Below are 19,373 nucleotides of genomic sequence, written 5' to 3'. Positions count from 1 at the left end.
TAAGGCGCATCATGGTACTTTACCCAGGGGTTGCCGTGCCCTTCGTAAGGCGCCCCATAGTATGTTAACCAGGGGTCACCATGCCCTGGGTAAGGGGCCCATGGTACGTTATCCTCAATGCTACCTGTTTGCCTCATTTCTATTGCAAATGTGTCTAGTTGCAGTTTGCAGACCAGTAGGCTCCTCTCTCACTGAGGCTGGAGGCTGCAGCTCTCACCTTCTCCTGTTTCAGCCATGCCAGGTCCTCCTCATGGGCCTTCTTCTGGTTCTTCAGAGACAGCTGAGTCTCTTGTTCCATCTGCGCCAGCTGCTGCTTCAGTGACTCTATATCCCGCCTCCGGGTGGTGTCCTGTAGCTCCAGCTCCTGCTGGGCCTTCTCCACCTCCACTGTGGACCAAAGAAACCCTTGTGAGGCTCCCAATGGTCCTGCTTGCATAAAGCGCACTCAGGTGTGCAATGCGGGCATTACTCTCTGCTGCAAGCCATGGGGCCTGAGGCTCCATGATACCACAAGGCAAGGGACATGGGCATAGCTCCACTTGGGCTGGGGGTACTGAGCTGAGGAGCTGAAGCCATAGACAGAAGGGAAGTGGGGATTGGCAGTAGCACATACACTTTACCTTGGAGCACCTGCCTTGTCTGGTCAAGGCTCTGATTCTCCCCTTCCAGCTGTTCCTTCTTGACTTCCAGCTGTGCTGCTAGCTCCTGCATCTCAAAAAGGCTGATCTCCAGTGAGTCCTTCTCAGCTCTGTGGCACAGCAGCAAAGAATCAGGGCCAATGATGGAGGCTATCACTTCCCCGACCTCCAGTGAATTAGTTGGGGCTTTGATTGTGGGAGGAACCTTTGTCTATGCTGAGCCCTGAGGCCTTTATGGCTCAGCTATGAGCCATGCAGCACTGTCCCAGCCACAGCTTGAATGCCGTGTGTGCCCTGTATGAACATCTGCTGCACACAGGCTCCTTGGGGCCTCTCTCCTGTTCTCCATTCGCCAGATGTGTTCCCAGCAGCAGGCCCTGTGGAGCTGCCCCCTGAGAGCAATTCCACATGAGCATGGCTGAGCCTGGCTGTCACACATGTGATGGCTGTGTCAGCGTGTCTGGGCAGAACAAGGGCACGGGACTGGCTCTCCTCACCCAGAGACCATGGTCGAGGAGCAGAACTCCACTTCCTCCTGCGCAAGTGAGGCTTCATTTCCACCAAGGTGTGGCAGAGGAGAACCAGGACTGTGAAGCATTAACAATCCTTTCATCAAACTACCTAGGGAGCTGGAGCGAGGCCTCTGCATGGTGAATGACTGCCTAGGCCAGCTGGCACTGCATCCCCGCCAGCCCAAGGGAGTGTGGGCATCATGTCTCCCCACACAGGTTGGTAGTGGCTGAGAACAGCTACCCTCCCAGCTGTCCACTGACTGTGTGGGCTTAGCTGGAAACTCCCTCCCTTGCTCTGCAGTGCTGCTGGGTACCAGTTGCCCCCCTGTGCCCCTCAGCAGGAGGGAGAGGAGTGAATGCAGCAGCAGGGAGGGGGAGCGTGTTGGGCAGAAGTGGAGCTCCTGGCATTCCTCCGTCGGGAATGGCCCCTTCTGGTCCATCTCCATTACGGATCTGGGCTGTTCCCAGCCTCATACCAGCAGGTAGCACTGGGAGCAGCAGAGCAAGAAGCTCCTGGCACACAGAAGAGACCTTCTCTCCCCTGCCACGGCACCCCTTAGTAGCCCTCCCCCGCAAAATAAGAGACTAGCCAGCCTCCAGGTGATACCCACAGGACTCTGCCAGTCTCCCAGGATCTGAAGAGCAAGGAGGGGGTACCTGAGCATGTCTGTCTCTTCCAGCAGGCCCTTCCTCTGCCTCTCCAGTACATTGAACTCCACAGCCAGCTGTGCCTTCTCCTTAGCGAGCTCCTCCTTCTCCTGTGCGGTGCGGAGCAGGGCGTCGGCCTGAATCTCCAGCTCCTGGTGTCTGTGTGCCAGCTGCTCACTCAGAGTGTGCTGCTGGCTGCTCGCCTTGGAAGAGCGAGGAAAGGAAGGTGAGCAAAGCTAGAGAGCAAAGGGTGTGACTGGGCCCTCCATGCTCCCAGAGTCCCTTTTGCTGGCTACCCCTACTGCAGGCAGCAGAGAGGGAGGGAGAGAGATGCCCATGGGAGGGCTACTCCCCCTCGGCCCCTCCCCATCTCACCAGCCAGGCACACCAGGGCAGTATTCTGCGCCAGGGATACAGGTGGGGTAGGTCATTTCTCCCACACAGCAACTTGGGGGGAGGGAGGGGGGGATTTGCTCTCTGCATCCCCATCTTGTTCCCAGTCTGCTCCTGTGGCTCCCAGTTGCTCCAGGAACCAGCTGGCTGACAGCAAAGCCGCCACAAGCGAGGAATGGAGAAGAGCAGGCATGGGGGAGGAGGACCTTTGCCACAAAGGGAAGACTGGCTCTTGCCCAGCAGTGTGCAGGGAGGGAGCGTTATCTGGGGCAGATCCCCATGTGGGCCTGCTCTCACCTGCGTCAGGTGATCCTGCAGCTGGGCTTTTTCCCTGCGCAGCAACCTCATCTCTTCCCCCAGTGCCTCCTGCCTCTCCTCTGCTGCCTGGCAGCTCTGCTCCAGCTCCCGCCTGGCCGCGCTCATCCATGCCAGCTCCTGCTCCAGGTGTGCCAACTGCTCTCGCAGGCCAGCTCGCTCCTGCTCCAGCTCCCGCCTCTGCTCCAGCAGCGAGCTCTTCTCCTCCTCCAGCTTCACCACACCCAAAAGCCAAAGAGAGGGCAGTGGGATAAGGGGCCGGCCCTGGGAGGAAATACCCTACAGACTTGACAAGAGTGAAGGGCAGGGGGGAGCTAGCCCGCTCTCAGGGGACATCAGAACAGCACAGCTGCCTGCTGTTAGAAGCTCAGCTGCAGAGACGACAGTTGCTGTTGCCATGGGGGATCCGTTCTCAGCCTGGGGATTTTCCCTGGATAGGGAACATATCCCCAACCCTAACTCAGACCTGGCGGGGCCTGGGGACTGCAATTCCTTCATGCCTGTAGAACTTGGAGGCTCTGATGGTCACACTAGCGAGACGTGACATCACAGTGGCTCCTGAGAGCTCAAGTGCCATAGGCTGAGCTGGCAAGGTACAGAAGCATGGTGAAGCCTTCTGCGTGTTGCGTAAGCAGGGTCCAGGCTCGTGGGGGGAGCTGGGCAGTGCTTGAAGTGCCTTGGAAGTTCTACCGGCTGTTGGCACAAGCAGTCGAGCATGGAACCGCTGCGCTACCCCCCATGTCAGGCCTCCCTGAAGTAACGTGCCCACGAAGATTACAAGCCCCGCTGGGACAGTGCTCATGAGGCTAAAACATTTCTGGCACAGCCCAGGGTTAGAGAGATTTGAAGCGAACGTCCCATGGCTCAGAACCGAGGGGGAACTGCTAAAGAGAGTGCGCTCCGGCTGCCTGCACTCCCCACACCAGCAGGTGGGAGAGGGCAAACCTCACCCACCAGCCTGGGTGCTCTGGGGCAGGGCTTCTCCAGGAGATGCTGACAGACAGTCTGTAGGTACTTAACTCCCACTGAATCAATGGGAGCTAGGTGCCTACGTCCCTTCTGGGTCATGCCCTTCCTCTCTTTGGGCTTCCGCTTTCCAGTGGTAAAGGGGACAATGACATTTACCTTTTCCCACCCTCGTTTCTTTACCCGGTAAGCTCTTTGGCAGGTCCTGCTCCTGGCTGGGGCCTCTTGGTGCTACAGGAATGCCTCCCAATGGTAGGAATGGGCGACAGAGCGCAGTCCTGCATGGCTCGGTGCCCTGGGGGGGGAGGGGGGGGGACTCTGCCTTTGCCTTCTCTCCCACTGAGGGAGTTCCCAGCCACTAGAACAAGAGGGATGCTTTTCACTTGGCAGAGTAAGACGTTTCTGTTTTCCCTCCCCCCCTTCTCTCTGGATCCACCTAGCAGCCCTGGTGGGATGGGGCTGGATCCAGCAGGCCCTGGCATTGAAATCTGCAGCCAGGAGTGGGAGCTGAGTGGCTGGATGAGTGATGGGCACTTCTGGTACAGCCGGCAGCCCCTGCCCCAGGGCTGGAGGTGGCAAAGCCCTGAGATGAGGCTCCTAGAACACCAGCACAGGGGGTAAGGGCAGGCCAGCAAGAGAGGAGCTGAATGAGAGCAGGGAGGGGGGATGCTCTGGTGGTGGAGGGGGGAGGGCCTGTGGAGAAGGGAGGGGCACAGCCCACTCAAAGGGACCTGACCCTGCCCACCCAGACACATGTACCTTGTAGCCAAGTTCAGGAACTGCCCCTTTCAAAGGGGTGAGAGGCACTTCCCTGGGCTGGGCTGTGGTGATGCCCTGCAGCTGGCACATCTTGGCTGGGTACCTAACAGTGCTCTGGCATGGAATAACGGAACCAGCTTCTGTGGGCCAGTGCTGAGCGACAGAACGCAGGTCATGGGCTGGGGGTGGGCATGTGAGGGACACAGGGGCAGAGTGCAGGGCAGGAGTGTGTGGGGGTATGGGCAGAGGGGTGCAGAGCACAGGACGTAGGCTAGGGTGTTCGTGATGGGCACAGGGCAGAGTGTGTGAGGGGCACAGGGGCAGCGCACGGGGCAGGGGTGTGTGAGGGGCACAGGGCCAGAGCACAGGGCGGGAGTGTGTGATGGTCACAGGGTGCATGGCGGGGGTGTGTGATGGACACAAGGGCAGAACGCAGGGCAGGGGTGTCTGAGGGACACGGGCAGAACGCAGGGCGGGGGGATGTGAGGGGCACAGGGGCAGAGCGCAGGGCAGGGGGGTGTGAGGGGCACAGGGTGCAGGGTGGGGGTGTGTGATGGACACAAGGGCAGAGTGCAGGACGGGGGTGTCTGAGGGACACGGGCAGAACGCAGGGCGTAGGTGTGTGATGGTCACAGGATGCATGGCAGGGGTGTGTGAGGGGCACAGGGGCAGCACAGAGGACGTAGGTGGGTGCTTGGGCGGGGCTGTGTGATGGACACAGGGGTAGCATGGAGGGTGTAGGCTGGGGTGTTTGTGAGGGGCACAGGGGCAGAACACGTGAGGTGAGTGCAGGTGTTGAGTGGAGGCCATGGGCAGGGTAGTCTTACCTGCAGGAGAAGGCGGTTGAGGTTGACCTTGTCCTGGGCAAGACCTTCAGTCAGAGCCCCCATCTTGGCCAGTGAGTCTCTCAGCTCGGAGTCCTCCAATCTCAGTTTGTTTATGGCTAGTTCTAGCTCAGCACTCTTGGTCTTGGCCTGAGGAGAAGGGAGACCTCAGCACTTAAACACTGGCTGGGAGTTTTTCCAGCCACAGTGAAGTAAAACCTTCCTTGTTCCCAAGATTCAGGAGCCCCTGCTCCACTCTGGTGAAGAACTGAGGCGCAGTGCGAGGAAGTCTCTGGCCTGGGTTCCGCGATACACGCTGGGGTTGAAGCACTGATATCAGTAGTGGTCAGGCTACTACAGCTGCAGATCCCACTATGTGGTTCACAGGGAGCAGACCTGGGCAATCTGTGAGCCAAATCACACAGTCCTTCCTCATGCAAAACTCCCATTGAAATCACCCCAATGAGTGCCCAATGCCTCCTGCAACTCGTGTCCCGACAGCAGGGTACATCCCGATGACACTGTTCAGCCCCCAGTTCACACTGGGATGCTACAGCTTTCTGGTCTTTGCAGGGCTGTATCAGACACTAACGAAATTTGTTACCAGCTTCCTACTGTCACTGCAGAGCCTCGGAAATTCTCAGCCAGGCCAATGGCTACTGATGCATTAACGAGAATTCCTCCTGGGGGCTTGCCTCCCATGCCAGCTGTGCCACACTCGAACCCCATAGCTCATTTCACCCACAGACAAGACCAGCACATGGGTGCTAGCCCGGCCACTGTTACGAAGTGCCATAAATTAGACCTGCACATTCTTCCTGATGGACCCTTTGGGTGAGGTACACTCTGCTGGGTCAGCTAGCAATCCAGCAGACTGCACCTCCATTGATGGGGCCCGGTACTTCAGCCCCTGCAAAGGAATTGTTGACAGAGAGCTCTATATGATATTACTCATCAGGGTTAGGACATTTTTAAAAAGCTCTCCCACCCATTCTACCCTCAGCTCACTGCTAGTTGCTCTCCAGGATTTCCTAGAAGAGTGAACACTATTGAGTGAGACAGGGAAACCCTTCTTTCCTGGGAAAAAAACATGTTCCCCAGTCGGGACATCTCCTACCCCACTGAAGATGAAGTGGATCTGACAGTTGTTTTAACGCAGTGCTATTATGATGTGGCAAGTAATATACTACTTTGGAAAAGTTAATACCTCTGAAAATGCTGCCTAACAGAATTCTCGGTGCATGGATTTAGCTCTGGGCAGATCATTCTGCTATCGTCACAGAGATGGCTGCTGCTCAGTATCTATTCACTGGAGCCCAGTTTAACACCCACTGACTTCAACAGGCATTGGGTCATGCCTGTGGTGGGCATGTTATTTCCAAGCAAAGAAATTAACTTGTAACACATTTTCCATTTTGAAATATCAGCTCCTAATAATGTCATGCCATGCACTGGCATCTCACCCACCACTCTACCAGAGCCCTGTCCTCCCATCCCCTATGGCTGTGTGAGAAACTAATGCCAATGGGCAAGGTCTTTGTGCCTCCCGCTTACCATACAATTTAGCCGGTGTCACTCCTGCCTTCAGGCTGGAAGACTGGGTGGGATTTCAACACAGCCTCAGTGACTTCGGAGTAGGGCGGGGTGAATAACTGATTATTCATTTTGGTTCAAAAAACAGGAAAAAAAATTGTTTCAGTTTGACCCGAAAATGAAATTTTTTGACAAAAAGAAAAGTGGGGGAAAAAATTCATTTTCGGTCAAATGAAACATTTCATTTGCATTTTGAATGTTTCACATTTTTTAATCTTTTAAAAATTAAATTGAACAAAATTTCTAAATGAAAACAATTCAAAAAATCAAAATGTTTCACTTCAAAAATGTTGAAATGAAATATTTCAACTTTTTCAAAAGGAAATTTTCAGGCCCAAGCAATTCAGCATCGCTGACACAAATCTGTGAATCATTTTGGTGTCACCAAATCTGCATTTTTTTGCTGAAACAAGTTTCAGCCAAAAAATCCCATCTGGTTCTACTTAGGAGCCCAAGTCTCACTGAAAGGAAATGGGACTCATACTCCCAAAGCAGGTGGGTGGTTTTGAAAATCCCACTTCCATGGATTCAGGTCTCCTACTACAGGAGTTGGGTTCATGGTCTGTGCTGATAATGCACTTCAGACCCAGAGTGATGCTGTAGTTCATACCAGATACATTAACATTCTATCAATCAAGTTCTAGTGGGCATCCAGGTGGGAAGTAAGGATCCACTGGCATTTTCCCACTGGAGAGGGGATCACAGGTTGATGACCCCAGGCCCAGGGCTCTCTGGGTGATAAGTTACAGCTGTTCTGTTTGCCTGCCAGCCACTGCCTGGCAATAGGATCTAGCTTATCACTTCTAAATGCTTTTGGAAAAGCTGAGCATGAACAGTGCTGCACAAACCCAAACTCGGTTCCCCAGAGGAGGTGAACTGACAGGAGAAGTAGCGGTGATGTAGATGAGGAAAAATGCCTTCAGTAAGGGAACAGACTGGCCTGTGAAGTTCATGAAACAGCTGATCGCTAGCCAAGCTCCTAGGACACCATCGCCATTCTTACTTTAGACAGAGCACAGCTTACACATTCCTTCTCATTCTCCAGCACGTCCTTCTCCAGGACAGCCTGGTTCAAGGACTCCTTTACCACCACCAGTTCCTTCTTCAAGGCTGAGGTCTTCTCTTCTAACAGCTCCAGGGACCTCTGCCTGCAGGAGTCACGCAAAAGGGAGGAAAATGAATTCTCCAGCAAAGTCTAGGGCCTTACTTCTCCGCTGGCCTGCGCCATTTGCCACCCGAGTGCCGTGTGGCTGTGAACGCTGCCATTCTGATCTGGGAGGAGTTTACGCTGCCTTCGCATCATTGTAAATGACTAGCCGGGCTTACTCCCCCATGGCAATGAAACCTACAGTCAGGTACATTGTGAGCAGCTCCCCAGCCACGCCTGCTTCACTGCTACCCTTCAATCGAGGCTGCACCTCAGGCCTGCATCACTCCAGTGTCAGGTGGGCATGGCTCCGAGTGGGTTCCCAACCTGGAGGATGCTGGGCCATCTCCCCCAGCACTGTCCGTTACATCAGCGTAGAGTGGGGAATCCGCACCCCCCTCCCCCAAGCGGGACTGCCCTGCACGCCATAGTAACATGGGCAGATGTGAGGCACCTCACCCTTGCTCCAGCTCCTTTCGCACTCTCTCCCGCTCCTTTGCCAGCTCCTCCTTCTGCTCCTCCAGGAGGCTTTGCTGCCTCTGCAGCTCCATGGTGCGTGTCCTCAGCCTTTCCACCTCCAGACGGGAGGAGTCCACCTGCTCGCTCAGACTTCCCACTGCGGCCTCTCTGGTCTCCTTCTCCCTGAGGGGGGAAGGGAAACTGTGAGTCACCAATCTGGCCCTGTGATAATGTCACCCACATCAGTGGTGGGCCTCTCTGCCCCCCCAGTGGCTGGACCAAGTAAGAGTCCTGGATTCCCCTGCTGCTTCCAGAGCAACGGTGTTAGAAGTTTAGCACAGGCTAGCCCCACGAGTAATTACCCAGCACCCTGGGCAGGCCTGTACAATGTGTACTGCTACAGCTTTGCTGCTCCGGTACCTGAGCAGCGTGGGGATGTCTGCTTAACTGCTGTCACACCTCATTATTGCGGTGAAGACATCCCCTTGGATTTAGGCTCAATCCCAGCTGATAACACATCCAGGGGCCCGTGACAATGACACAGAATTAAATGTTGGAGCAATCAGCATCCACCAGTTTCACCCTGGAAAAAAGGGTGGTGCACAAGCCAGACATAAGAGAACGATGCATGCCAGCACTGCGCAGAGCAGCCGTTTCTCTGAGATCCAGGATCAGTGAGGTTTCTGGGCTCCCCAGAACAAAGGAAGAACCTACAGAAACATCCTCATGTCTCAGCCCTGTTGTGCAGATCGCTCCGAGTACCCAACACAACGAAACCACGCAGGGTAACTTTGTTGAAACATCCTGGCTTCAATCTCTTTGCTCTTCCCATCAGGAATTTCAGTGGCATGACTGTTCTGAACCTTCTCTCACAGGCTGGTGACTAGAGGAGGCAGGTGGGAGGGTCTGCGAGGATGCAACATCTGGTGGAGTCACATCTGGAGCCCCAGTCCTCAGATTGGAAGCTCCTCAGAACCTTCTACTTGCACGGAGGACAGGACTCCTTCTCCTCTCTGCCTGCTCACCAGTCCATGTCTGTATACATCATTGGGTCTCATTACCTAGGTCTCCTTAAAATGGAGAGCTGCTCGCAAATGGATGTTGAAACGTGTTTCACAAATTAATCTGAAATTTTCCTTTTTTTGTCAAAAACAAACAACAAAAATGATTTTTTTTGTTTTGTTTTTTGAAACAGGAAGCTGAGGTTTTGGTGTTGGAGGTTTTTTTCCCTTTCTCTCCCCTTTTTCCCCATATGGGGGGAGGGGAAAAAAAGGAGAGAAGGGGAAAGAAAGAAATCAAAAGCCCAAAAGCTGAAACAATTGGATTTTGTTGGTTAAAAACCCAGAAAATTAATAAAAGAAAACAAAACTTTTCAGTGAAAATGTTCATTTCCAAAGACAGCCATATTTTTGTCCAATAAAAGTTTGGAGCAAAAAGTTTAGACCAGCTCCAGTAATATGAGCAGTCTGAGTGAGCCCAAAAAGCCAGAGACCTGCAATGGGGCGGTTCCCTTTCGCTTGGACTGAGACTCCAAAGGCTGAACATCTGCAGGGGTTGTTTAATCCTGAACACAGCACTATGGAGTGACACCCTTTCCAATCTGGGCCATACCACAGGCTTGTCACGTGCATTACCCTTGGGGGTGGGAGAGTGACTCCGTCCTCAGCCAGGCCACCCCAGGGGTATGGTGGCTCCTGACAGTAATTATCAATCCCCCCTATCCTGCTCCCAAGTGCACCTGCTCAGAATCTCCACTGAGGATTTACAGTGCTGCAAGTCCCGCCTGCAATCCTGTAGGGCTCTGGCCAGCTCCTCTCGCTCCTGCCTCTGCTCCTGCAGCTGCTGCTCTGCCACCTGCACCTCCTGCTGGCAATCGGACAGTTGCTTCCTGACGGCCCCCAGCATGTCCCGGGCGGACTCCAGCTGCAATTGCAATTCCTAGCCACAGAATGGAAAATAAGGCACAAGGGTAAAGAGCATATTGCACGCCACTTCATATGGCACAGCGCACGCGCCACACGCACAGGGACAGAGCCCTGCTATCCTGGTGAGTGAGTGAAGGGTAGATCCTGTGATGCAGGTACCTAACTTACTCAAGGCTGTGTCACATGGCTTAAACTCATCCCCCCTCCCCCCCGACCCCTGAGCTAGCAGCTGTGCCTTGCTGACTTTCTCCCCTCCAAGGAGCAGCCTGATGCCGCTTTCAAACCAGGCCCACACAATAAGCTGCACTGGCTGAAGGGCTGCAAGGGCTGCTCCGTCCCCCAGACCCTCCCCTGTGCCCCAGTGTTACATCCCCTCACCCTCACGGCATGGTGGTACAACCACTACTAAGGTTACCATATTTCAATCCTGCAAAAAGAGGACACTCTACGGGGCCCCGGCCCCAACTCCGCCCCTTCCCCAAAGTCCCCGCCCCAACTCTGCCTCCAGGGTGACCAGAGCGAAAAAAACAAAACCCCCCCCTACCCCCCAATTCCTTCTCCCTCTGCAAGCGCTAGAGGGAGGCCCGGGAGATGCAGGGGGAGTGCGGGGCCGGGGTGAGTGAGTCCGGCCTGGCCCCGAGCGCAGGCAGGACTCGGGCAGAACCTGGAGGGAGAGTAGGGGGGCGGCCTGTGGGGCCAGGCGGCGGCTGTTCGTTCTCCCCACCTGAGCAGCGGGACTCAGGAGCAGCCGCTGCTGCAGCTCCCACTGCCGCGGGGGGGGAGGAAGCGGCCAAGCACGTGGCGCTCGGCGGCTGCGGCTCTGGCGCCCGGGCCCGAACCCTCCGAGCCCAGGCCTGCTGCGGCAACCCAGCGCGCATGCTGCGCACACCCAGCCCCTGGCCAGTCGCGTCTGGGCTGGCTGCCCAGCTGATGCAATCCCGCAGACGGCCCCAGGGCGGCGGCATCGGCAGCCCCGTTCGTTCCCCTGCGGGGCCCTAGCAGGACGGGGGGGCTGGGGCCTACTGCCCCCACTCCGGGGCCGCCTGCAGGATTGCACCAGCTGGGTCCCCGCAGCAGGCCCGGGCTCAGGGGGTTCACGCCCCGGGTGCCAGAGCCGCAGCCGCCGAGCACCACATGCTTGGCTGCTTCCCCCCACAGTAGTGGGAGCTGCAGCAGCGGCTGCTCCCGAGTCCGGCTGCCCAGGTGGGGAGAACGAACAGCTGCCGCCTGGCCCCAGAAAGTTGGAGCCCGGGGAGGAGGCGGTCCCCTTACCATACCTCTCCTGCTTTTTGGAAATTCCTCCCGAACGGGGATTTGATGACTGAAAAGCTGGGCATGTCCAGGGAGCCAGACGTATGGTAACCCTAACCACTACCCTTCTATCTGGGGGGCTCCATCACCACCCATGGGATAGCCCAGCCCCACCCAGCACACGCTCCCATCTCTGAGCTGGTGCTTCCCACTCCCGCTGCTCCAGGCAACAAGAGACCAGGGCTGGGGCTCACTCCCAGGTCCCCACATGGAGATGCTGAGACAGCCCTGGCTGGAGCCTTCAGGCCGAAGTCATCAGTGGCCTGCAAGGTGCTGTAAAGCAGACCCTCCTTGCATGTCTATTGACACCTGCCCTTGGTGCGAAAGGGAGTGGGGACTGACGGAGCCACACACTCAGGAGCTGGGCCCAGTCTACAGTAACTGACACCTCCGTGCCCCATCTTCTGGCTCTCCACAGCCCCTCAGAGTGGCACCCTCATGGCTCTGGCCTTTCCTTTTCCTTCTCCATCTCATGCTCTCTCCTTTGGCCTGTTCCTTTGCTCCTCCCATGTTATTTGTCCCCCTGTCAGCACCTAAGCAGCATAAGGCCCCAACCAGGTTCTCTTATTATCTGGAGAGACACTCCTGACTCCCTCGCTTCCCTTGGGGGCGGTTCCATCTCTCTTTGGGTGAACACAGGGAAGTTGGAGATGACAAGGAATTGCAGGTCAATATGCCTGGTCCACTATTAAGGGCAGTGGCTGGCCAGTCCATCCCGCACAGTAACGACACTTCAAGAAATCATGTTTACGCTCATTCCCTTCATGCTTGCCCTTCCGTTAGCTGTTGATCCTGCCCTCCCAGCCCCCGCCTCTGAGACTGGCAGAGCTGCCTCTCCTCTTTTCATCCCCCACAGACGTTTTGGGATGCAGCATTCCACTGGATGCAATGCCATCACTTTGCTCCTCAGGGAAACCAGCCCCAGTCTGTTGGCAGAGATTTCCTGGGATGCTGACTCTGAGTGGAATGAGAGGGGCTGCCAAGAGCTCGAGGCAGTGTCCTCACCTGCTCACGCTGCTGTCGCCTCTGGAGGGCACTCTGCACGGCTTGCAGCACAGCATCCTGGCGCAACGGGGAGTGGGCGCGGGATGGTGACGCCCGCCTGTGAAGTGAAGAGCTAGAGCGCAAAGGGGAGGTTTGTCTGCCAGGGTCTTCTGCACCTGTCGCCCTCACGCTGTCCAGTGAGAGGGGCCCTGCACTCTCAGCATCAGCCAGAGCCAGCTGGGGAGAGAAGGGTGGGGGGGTTAATCCCAACAAAGCCAAACTGCTGTTATCTTCTGCACTCAACCTCCCAGTTACACTAGAGCAACCCCAGCCACCCCTGCCAAGTGGGAGGCCTGAAATGAAGCCCTGAGTGCTGAGAGCCCCCATTCCTGCTGACATCTGCGGGAGCTGGGGATGCTCAGCACTTCTGAAAGGGAGGCCCTTAAAGCTATTTAAACCCAGATAGCTATTGTAGACATCTCCGTGCTGACCTAGGCACTAACCAGCCTAATTCAGTTCTGACATGAGCACTTGGGGCCTACAGAAGGCCCTGGTCCAGGAAAGCACGTAAGCATGTGCTGAACTTTAAGCTCATGAAGTCAATGACCTTAAAGTGAAGCATGTGCTGAAATACTTTCCTGCATCAGGCCCTATGTAATTAGTGCCCAGCTCTTGGGGATCCACATTTGAAAATGTTGACCTTGGCTACACTATCAGGAAATGCACTTTAGCCCCAAAACAAACACAAGCGGTGAAGAGAACTGTGCACCCAAACCAGGAGCAACATTAGTGTCCAGTGCACATGGAGATAAGAGATTCTGCATGCCCAATTGCCAACCTAACCAAGCTCTCAGCACCTGATCACGAGACATGCTGAGCAACTCCCAGTAACATCCATACTCCGCAGGCTCTCAGTTGGGAGCACAATTGTACGTGCATAAAGCCATCTACAGCTTTGCTAGATGGGCAGCTCAAAATAATAATGCCTAGTTCTTTTCATTCAGAGATTTCAAATCACTTTCCCAAGGAGATTAGTATCATTATGCCCATTGTATAGATGGGGAAATGGAGGCTGAGAATGGGAAAGGGACTTGCCCAAGATCTCCCAACCAGTCAGCAGCAGAGCTAGGAATAGAAGCCTATTCTTCTGAGTCCTAGTCCAGTGCTCCAGTGCACTGCCTCAGAGCTCCTATGCTAGGGTTCCATGGACAGCTGTTTAAACTGTGACTGGTGCCTGCATAAGAGTGTCAGTACGATGGCCCCGATTCAGCAAAGTCATTAAATACCACTGCAGTCAATGGGACTTAAGCCCACGCTTAAGTGCTTTGCTGACTCAGGGCCTACTGTTATAAAAGCAAGCACCAGGTCTAGAAATGGAACTGACAATAAGTGCCTGAAGAGCCATGGAATGACCTAGTGCATGCATCAGATTAACAACAGCATGAGCTGAGCACCAGATGGGAGGCCTGATTTCAAACAATCATTGAGCCAACTTTCAGAAGAACAAAGTGTACAATAACAGAATCTGTACTAACAACTCTGCTTTAGTGCCTTCCCTTAGATACCTGACATACTCCTTTCCAACACATGGGTAAGCAAAGAATCTGTACCATCAACTATACTGTTGTCTTTAATACACTATTAGTCATCAAATTTCCACTATTGAGCCATATGGTCTGAATCACCAAATTAAAACCATTCACAATATAGACATAAGGGGCCCTTACTGGATTTAGTTCTCTATTGATCTAAGGTACATATGGCTCCCATTACTGTAGTAGCTGAGCAACCTTGTGAAAGATCCACATTTTACAGATGGGGAACTGAAGCACAGAGAAGCTAAGTGACTTGTCCATGGTCACACAGGAAGTCTATGGCACAGCAAGGACTTGAATGCAGATCTTCCAAGTCCAAGGCGAGTGCCTTAACCACATCCTTGCACTTTGCTGTGAGTGAAATAGCACACCTGTGTGATGCTGTTCACGATTCGCTGCAAAGATTCACTTTCATCTTTCAGGTCCTGCACCTCCAATAGCTCTCCAGTTTTAATGACTTCCTGTGTTCAAAGATAAGCGGTGTCTTAGTGATGAACATACGGAAAGATCAGAGAAAGAGTGTGTGTGTGTGTGTGTGTGTGTGTGACTAATTGAGAGAGAGGAGTTTGTGGATATGTGTACCAGTTTCTGAATGTCCAGTTTTAGAGCAGAGATGGTCTTCTCTTTCTTTGCATTCTGTTCTTTAAGTTTCTGTCCTAAAGCAGTCAGTTCTGTTATCCTGAAAGATACAAGCCGGGCAGAGAGAGAGGTTGAGCAAAGTGAAGAAAGCACCAGGGGCTCAATGGCAAAGCTGACATTTCCCCAGCACCTTTCAGTCCCTCCAGGGCATTCAGAGACAGTTCAATGCAGAGAACAGCTGCTCGTACAAGGTGAGATCTACACACAGGAATTGGATGGATGGGGTGAACACCTGACACATTTCAGAGATAATGACCTTAATCAAAGAGGCACCAAGCCAGGAGGATCGCTGAGCAATAGGAAGGGAGGGTGGAATGAGGAGAGTTAAAACTTTACACAGCTGGGAAATTTGTCACTGATTTACCATAATTCTGCTGAACAACAACCTCCTGGGCCACAGAATGCTATTTCCAGGGTATCTACTGTGTCATTTCCAGGAACATGAGAAGAAGTGCTTTAAATAGTCCATGGTGTTTACTGAGTTATTTTTCTAGCACATTTCTCAACATCAATATCAGAGGAATAAGAAGAAGCTGCAGCCAATATCATTCTTCACTCTCTTTCCCTAAGCTTGGAAGCCCTGGCCTGGCTAGCCGAGAATGGGAGGGGAATGTTGTCTCAAAGGCCCCAACCCCACAATTTGTTGGACGTGGGTAGGCTTCTGTGCTAGCATAGAGTCGCCGTCCATTGGCTTTAGCAGCTTTGGGTCAGTTGCAGGATTGGGCCCAACACCTATCAGTCTTAGGCTTCCCCTCAGAGCTCTACTGGTGATCCTAACCCTGATACAAAGCCCGCTCCTGACTGGACAGCTGTCCCCCTGCGGCTCTGCAGTCACCCAGATCAGCTCTGGCTTTCAGCTTCTAACCAATGGATTCCGGATGTTTGTTTTCTCTAGTTTGGGGCCTTTTAGTTCTTAGAAAACACTTCTGTGGGTTTAATCTGTTCGTGGCTGCATCACTTTGAGCGGAAGTCGGATTCCATTAACGCATCACAGCCTGTCTGCCTAGGTATAGTGGTTATATGGCCCTCTTGGCCTCTGCAAGTTCACCGTGGGTCCCCAAAACATGCCATTGGAAGAGGGGGAGGGGATGAGATCGCATCCTGTCACTGACTTGTTTCCTGGGTCTAACCTAGTGATCAGCATCTCAGAAGAATCCTTGACAGATCAGTGGCATTATTTACATGCAGAGTGCAGCTGAGATCACTCCCACGCCTGCCTGTAGCGTGACCCGCTGCCCCCCTTCCCCTTTCAATCTTTGTCGGTTATTTAAAACCAGTGATGAAAACAACAGGATCAAAGAAGGGTTTGGTGTTTGATTTTAGTTAGAGTCAGTCTCAGGCGGCTCCACCATGCCCCTGAAGTGGAACCCCTCCTGCCCTGGGCAGAGCACCCTTTTCTTGGGTGAGAGGAGATTTTGCTTTCTGAGCTCAGATCCTCAGCTGGCCTAAATCAGCCCAGCCCCCTGCGTCCCACTGACATGAATGATGCTAAAAGAATTGACACCAACTGACGATTGGGCATTTTAGCTTCAACAGAGCTATGCTGATTTACACCCGCTGGGGAGCTGGTCCATGGGCTTCAATGGAGTTACACCAATTTACATCAGCTGTGCAGCTGGCCCTTCCTTGGAAGCTCTTAGGAAAAGCCAGAGGCAGGGAGCCGGAGCACGACCCCAGCTGGAGACCTCTCCGAGGATTGCCCCATTGGCTCGCTAGGCCCCATCACATCTTCACCTAGAGTTCAGCTCTACTTTCTCGCCATCCCAGCGGCTCTGGAGCTGAATCATCTCCCAGACCTTCTCCCGAAGCTGCTGCTCCAAGCGTGCCCCCTGCAGAGCCTGCTTCTCCAGCGAGCAGGCTGCGCCACTCTCGGACAGACGCAGGTTCGAGTCCAGGTTCAGGCAGGCAGTCTGAAGGCGGCGTGCAGTCCTTGCCATGTCTTTCTGGGCCTCAGCCAGGCCTCTGGCAACAAGAGAGAAATCACCACATGTGAAGAATCACACAGAAATCCTTGTGGTTTTAGAGAGCATCACCTCAAAGTCCAGCCAGGGCTCCTAGCACCCAGCCAGCCAACAGCTGTCTGAACCTCCTCCCAGCAACTACCAGGGCCCCAGCAATGGAAACCTACTCAGGACAGCCTGGCATGACTCACTTCCTGGGGGCACCAGATCCAGTGCCTCTCCTTTGGAAGCTCAATCCCCTGTCTGGCTGTTATGATGTTATTAATATGAACTGTGACCGTATAGATCATTGTTGCAACCAAAGTCCTATAGTGGCACCAAATCTTGTACAAAGGAGGTCACGTAAGGTGTCAATGAAAAGGTTATGATTTGCTTGTTATGATTATGCTATCTGTATGCATGCATCATTTTTGTATTTAAAGTTATAAGTATTGGCTCTATACTGTCTGTATTTCAAACTTGTGCTATGCTTCTGGGTGACACCCCAGACAATTTGGCATCAGCACTGCCTAGCCTGCTTGATGGCCAATTAAGGACCATCAGCTATACAACTGACCCATTGAGAGACGGTAGATACACCTTGTGACTCAGCAAGGCATACAGGGACATGCCTATGGACAGAACTCTAAGGTTTTTCCATGCCATGTGCTGGTTGGCTTGTGTTTGGAACAAAGGAAGCACAAGCCATATGGCAAAAGGACTATAAAAGGCAGCTGCATCATCTCCATTTTGTCTTCAGTCCTGCTTCTAACCTCTAGAGGAACTTTGCTACACTGAAGCTCTGCACAAAGGACTGAATGACCCATCCAAGCTGTGGATGTACTCCAGAGACTTGATTTGAGCCTGCAGTTTATTCCATCACTGCTACCGGCCTGAACCAAGAACTTTGCCATTCCTGTATGTAATTGATTCCATTTAACCAATTTTAACTCTCATTTATATTTCTTTCTTTTTATAAATAAACCTTTAGATTTTAGATTCTAAAGGATTGGCAACAGTGTAATTTATGGGTAAGATCTAATTGGTATATTGATCAGGGCCTGGGGCTTGGTCCTTTGGGATTGGGAGAACCTTTTTTATTTTACTGGATTATTGATTTTCATAACCATTCATCCCCATAAGGAGTGGTGGTGGTGATACAAGGGAACTGGAGTATCTGAGGGAATTGCTTGTGTGACTTCTGGTTAGCCAGTGGGGTAAAACCAAAGTCTCTCTGTTTGGCTGGTTTGGTTTGCCTTAATAGTCCAGCTTTGGGCTGTAACTGCCCTGCTTTAAGCAATTTGTCCTGAGCTGATACTCTCAGTAGTGTTCCGCCAGAGGCCGCATCATTACAGCTGTGCAGCTATCATCCCGGGGAACTTGCTGCAGAGATCACGCCTAGTTGGCACAGGCACTTTCTGACTTCGCTTAGGTCAGCTGAGAGATCCAAGGACCCTCTGGCTGTGGTTAGCTGGTATCGTTCCATCTTTGGCAGTCCCCGGGATCAGATTTACATACCCCCTGGAGGGGATTCAGGTTAGGGCACTGTTACTCGGAGCCGGCGCGTGAACCAGCTATCGAGATCTACACACTCGTCATCCTCCTGCTTCCACCTACAGGGCCATCAGGGATAGCGGGGAAATCTCCTGGCAGAACACCGCCCAGGGAGTACTCACTGCTCTGCTGTGGCACGCAGCTCCGCCAAGTTACTGCGCAGCGTGGCAGCTTGGCGCCATAGCAGCAGGATCCCGCTGTGCTCATTGCTTAAGTACGTGCCAGAGCTCTGAGGAAATAAGAGCAAACTGTGAGGGGCTGTGAGGGCAGAGGTGACGTCTCAGAATTCAGGAGTTCACCAACGGAGTGCCATGGCCGAGGCCCAGGCTCCATCCCGTCCCTTCTGTAGCCTAACTCGATGTGTGTGCACCCCCGCGGCACACTGAACTGAGGTTTCCATTGAGTTGTCAGCAGTGACGTCCAGCCCCCATTCCCGAGTGGATACAGTTAATGGAGAACCCTGCAAGGTGTACACGCCATTCCATCTTCCCCCCAATGTACATCACTTTGTATTTATCAGCACTGATTTTCATCCCCATTGTGCTGCCCACTCCCCTGGCTTGTTCAGGTCTCTCTGACGTTGCTCTCTGCTCCTCGCTACCCTAAATAACTGCGTGTCATCTGCAGACTGTGCCCCTCACTGCTCTGCACCCCCCGCCAGCCAGGTCATTAATACATCTATTAAACTGCATTGGCTCTAGAACAGAACATTCAGCTCTCAGCTCCAGGGAAGTCACTTTATTTGACCCACCCTGCTGTGTTTAAGGTCAGATAAGTAACAGGCTACATGGGCAGATTTAGAAATGGAGCCGGTGTAAATTGGCACAGCTCCATTGACGTCAGGGGCCCAGGCCCCCAGCTGGTCTAAACTGGCATCACTCCACTGAAGTCAACAATAAAAAACCAAACCACAATGCCCAGCAGAAGGACTCACCTCCCTGTTGTTGCCCCACTGGGATGCTCTCTGCTCTAGCTCGCCTCTCAGCCTGTGCAGGTCTGATGTTGCCTTCTCCAGCTCCCCCGCCAGTCCCTGATTGGAGCATTTCATCTGGTCCAGATGTTCCCCCAGCAGCATGTTCATCTGGGAAAGGCTGGTGCTCCTAGGGCAGAACAAGCCAGACATTGGTTTCCCCTGTGCTGCAGCACTGGCACTAGAGGGCAGCTCCGATCT

The 19,373-nt window shown here is 53.5% G+C and overlaps 1 protein-coding gene and 1 long non-coding RNA gene across 2 annotated transcripts in view; one reads left to right on the top strand and one right to left on the bottom strand.

Annotated features, from left to right (window-relative positions):
• The window catches only part of CROCC2 (ciliary rootlet coiled-coil, rootletin family member 2), a 170,121-nt gene that overhangs the window by 99,198 nt on the left and 51,550 nt on the right, over nt 1-19,373 (bottom strand). The window contains exons 7-20 of the mRNA XM_054039911.1: nt 19,137-19,302; nt 18,325-18,431; nt 16,443-16,670; nt 14,652-14,748; nt 14,441-14,530; nt 12,496-12,711; nt 9,993-10,192; nt 8,255-8,437; nt 7,673-7,796; nt 5,059-5,205; nt 2,489-2,719; nt 1,808-2,001; nt 621-748; nt 218-387 (exon numbers count right to left, since the gene is read on the bottom strand). Coding sequence (XP_053895886.1) covers nt 218-387; nt 621-748; nt 1,808-2,001; nt 2,489-2,719; nt 5,059-5,205; nt 7,673-7,796; nt 8,255-8,437; nt 9,993-10,192; nt 12,496-12,711; nt 14,441-14,530; nt 14,652-14,748; nt 16,443-16,670; nt 18,325-18,431; nt 19,137-19,302 — 2,281 coding nt within the window. The remainder of the gene's footprint in view (nt 1-217; nt 388-620; nt 749-1,807; nt 2,002-2,488; nt 2,720-5,058; nt 5,206-7,672; nt 7,797-8,254; nt 8,438-9,992; nt 10,193-12,495; nt 12,712-14,440; nt 14,531-14,651; nt 14,749-16,442; nt 16,671-18,324; nt 18,432-19,136; nt 19,303-19,373) is intronic.
• LOC128843245 (uncharacterized) lies at nt 1,935-9,625 on the top strand. The gene is made up of 2 exons (XR_008446210.1): nt 1,935-2,024; nt 9,130-9,625. It is a non-coding gene; the product is annotated as an uncharacterized LOC128843245 (long non-coding RNA).

This window comes from Malaclemys terrapin, chromosome 9 (assembly GCF_027887155.1).
Source record: "Malaclemys terrapin pileata isolate rMalTer1 chromosome 9, rMalTer1.hap1, whole genome shotgun sequence".
NCBI classification, from domain to species: Eukaryota; Metazoa; Chordata; order Testudines; family Emydidae; genus Malaclemys; species Malaclemys terrapin.
This window is presented reverse-complemented; position numbering and strand designations above follow the sequence as displayed.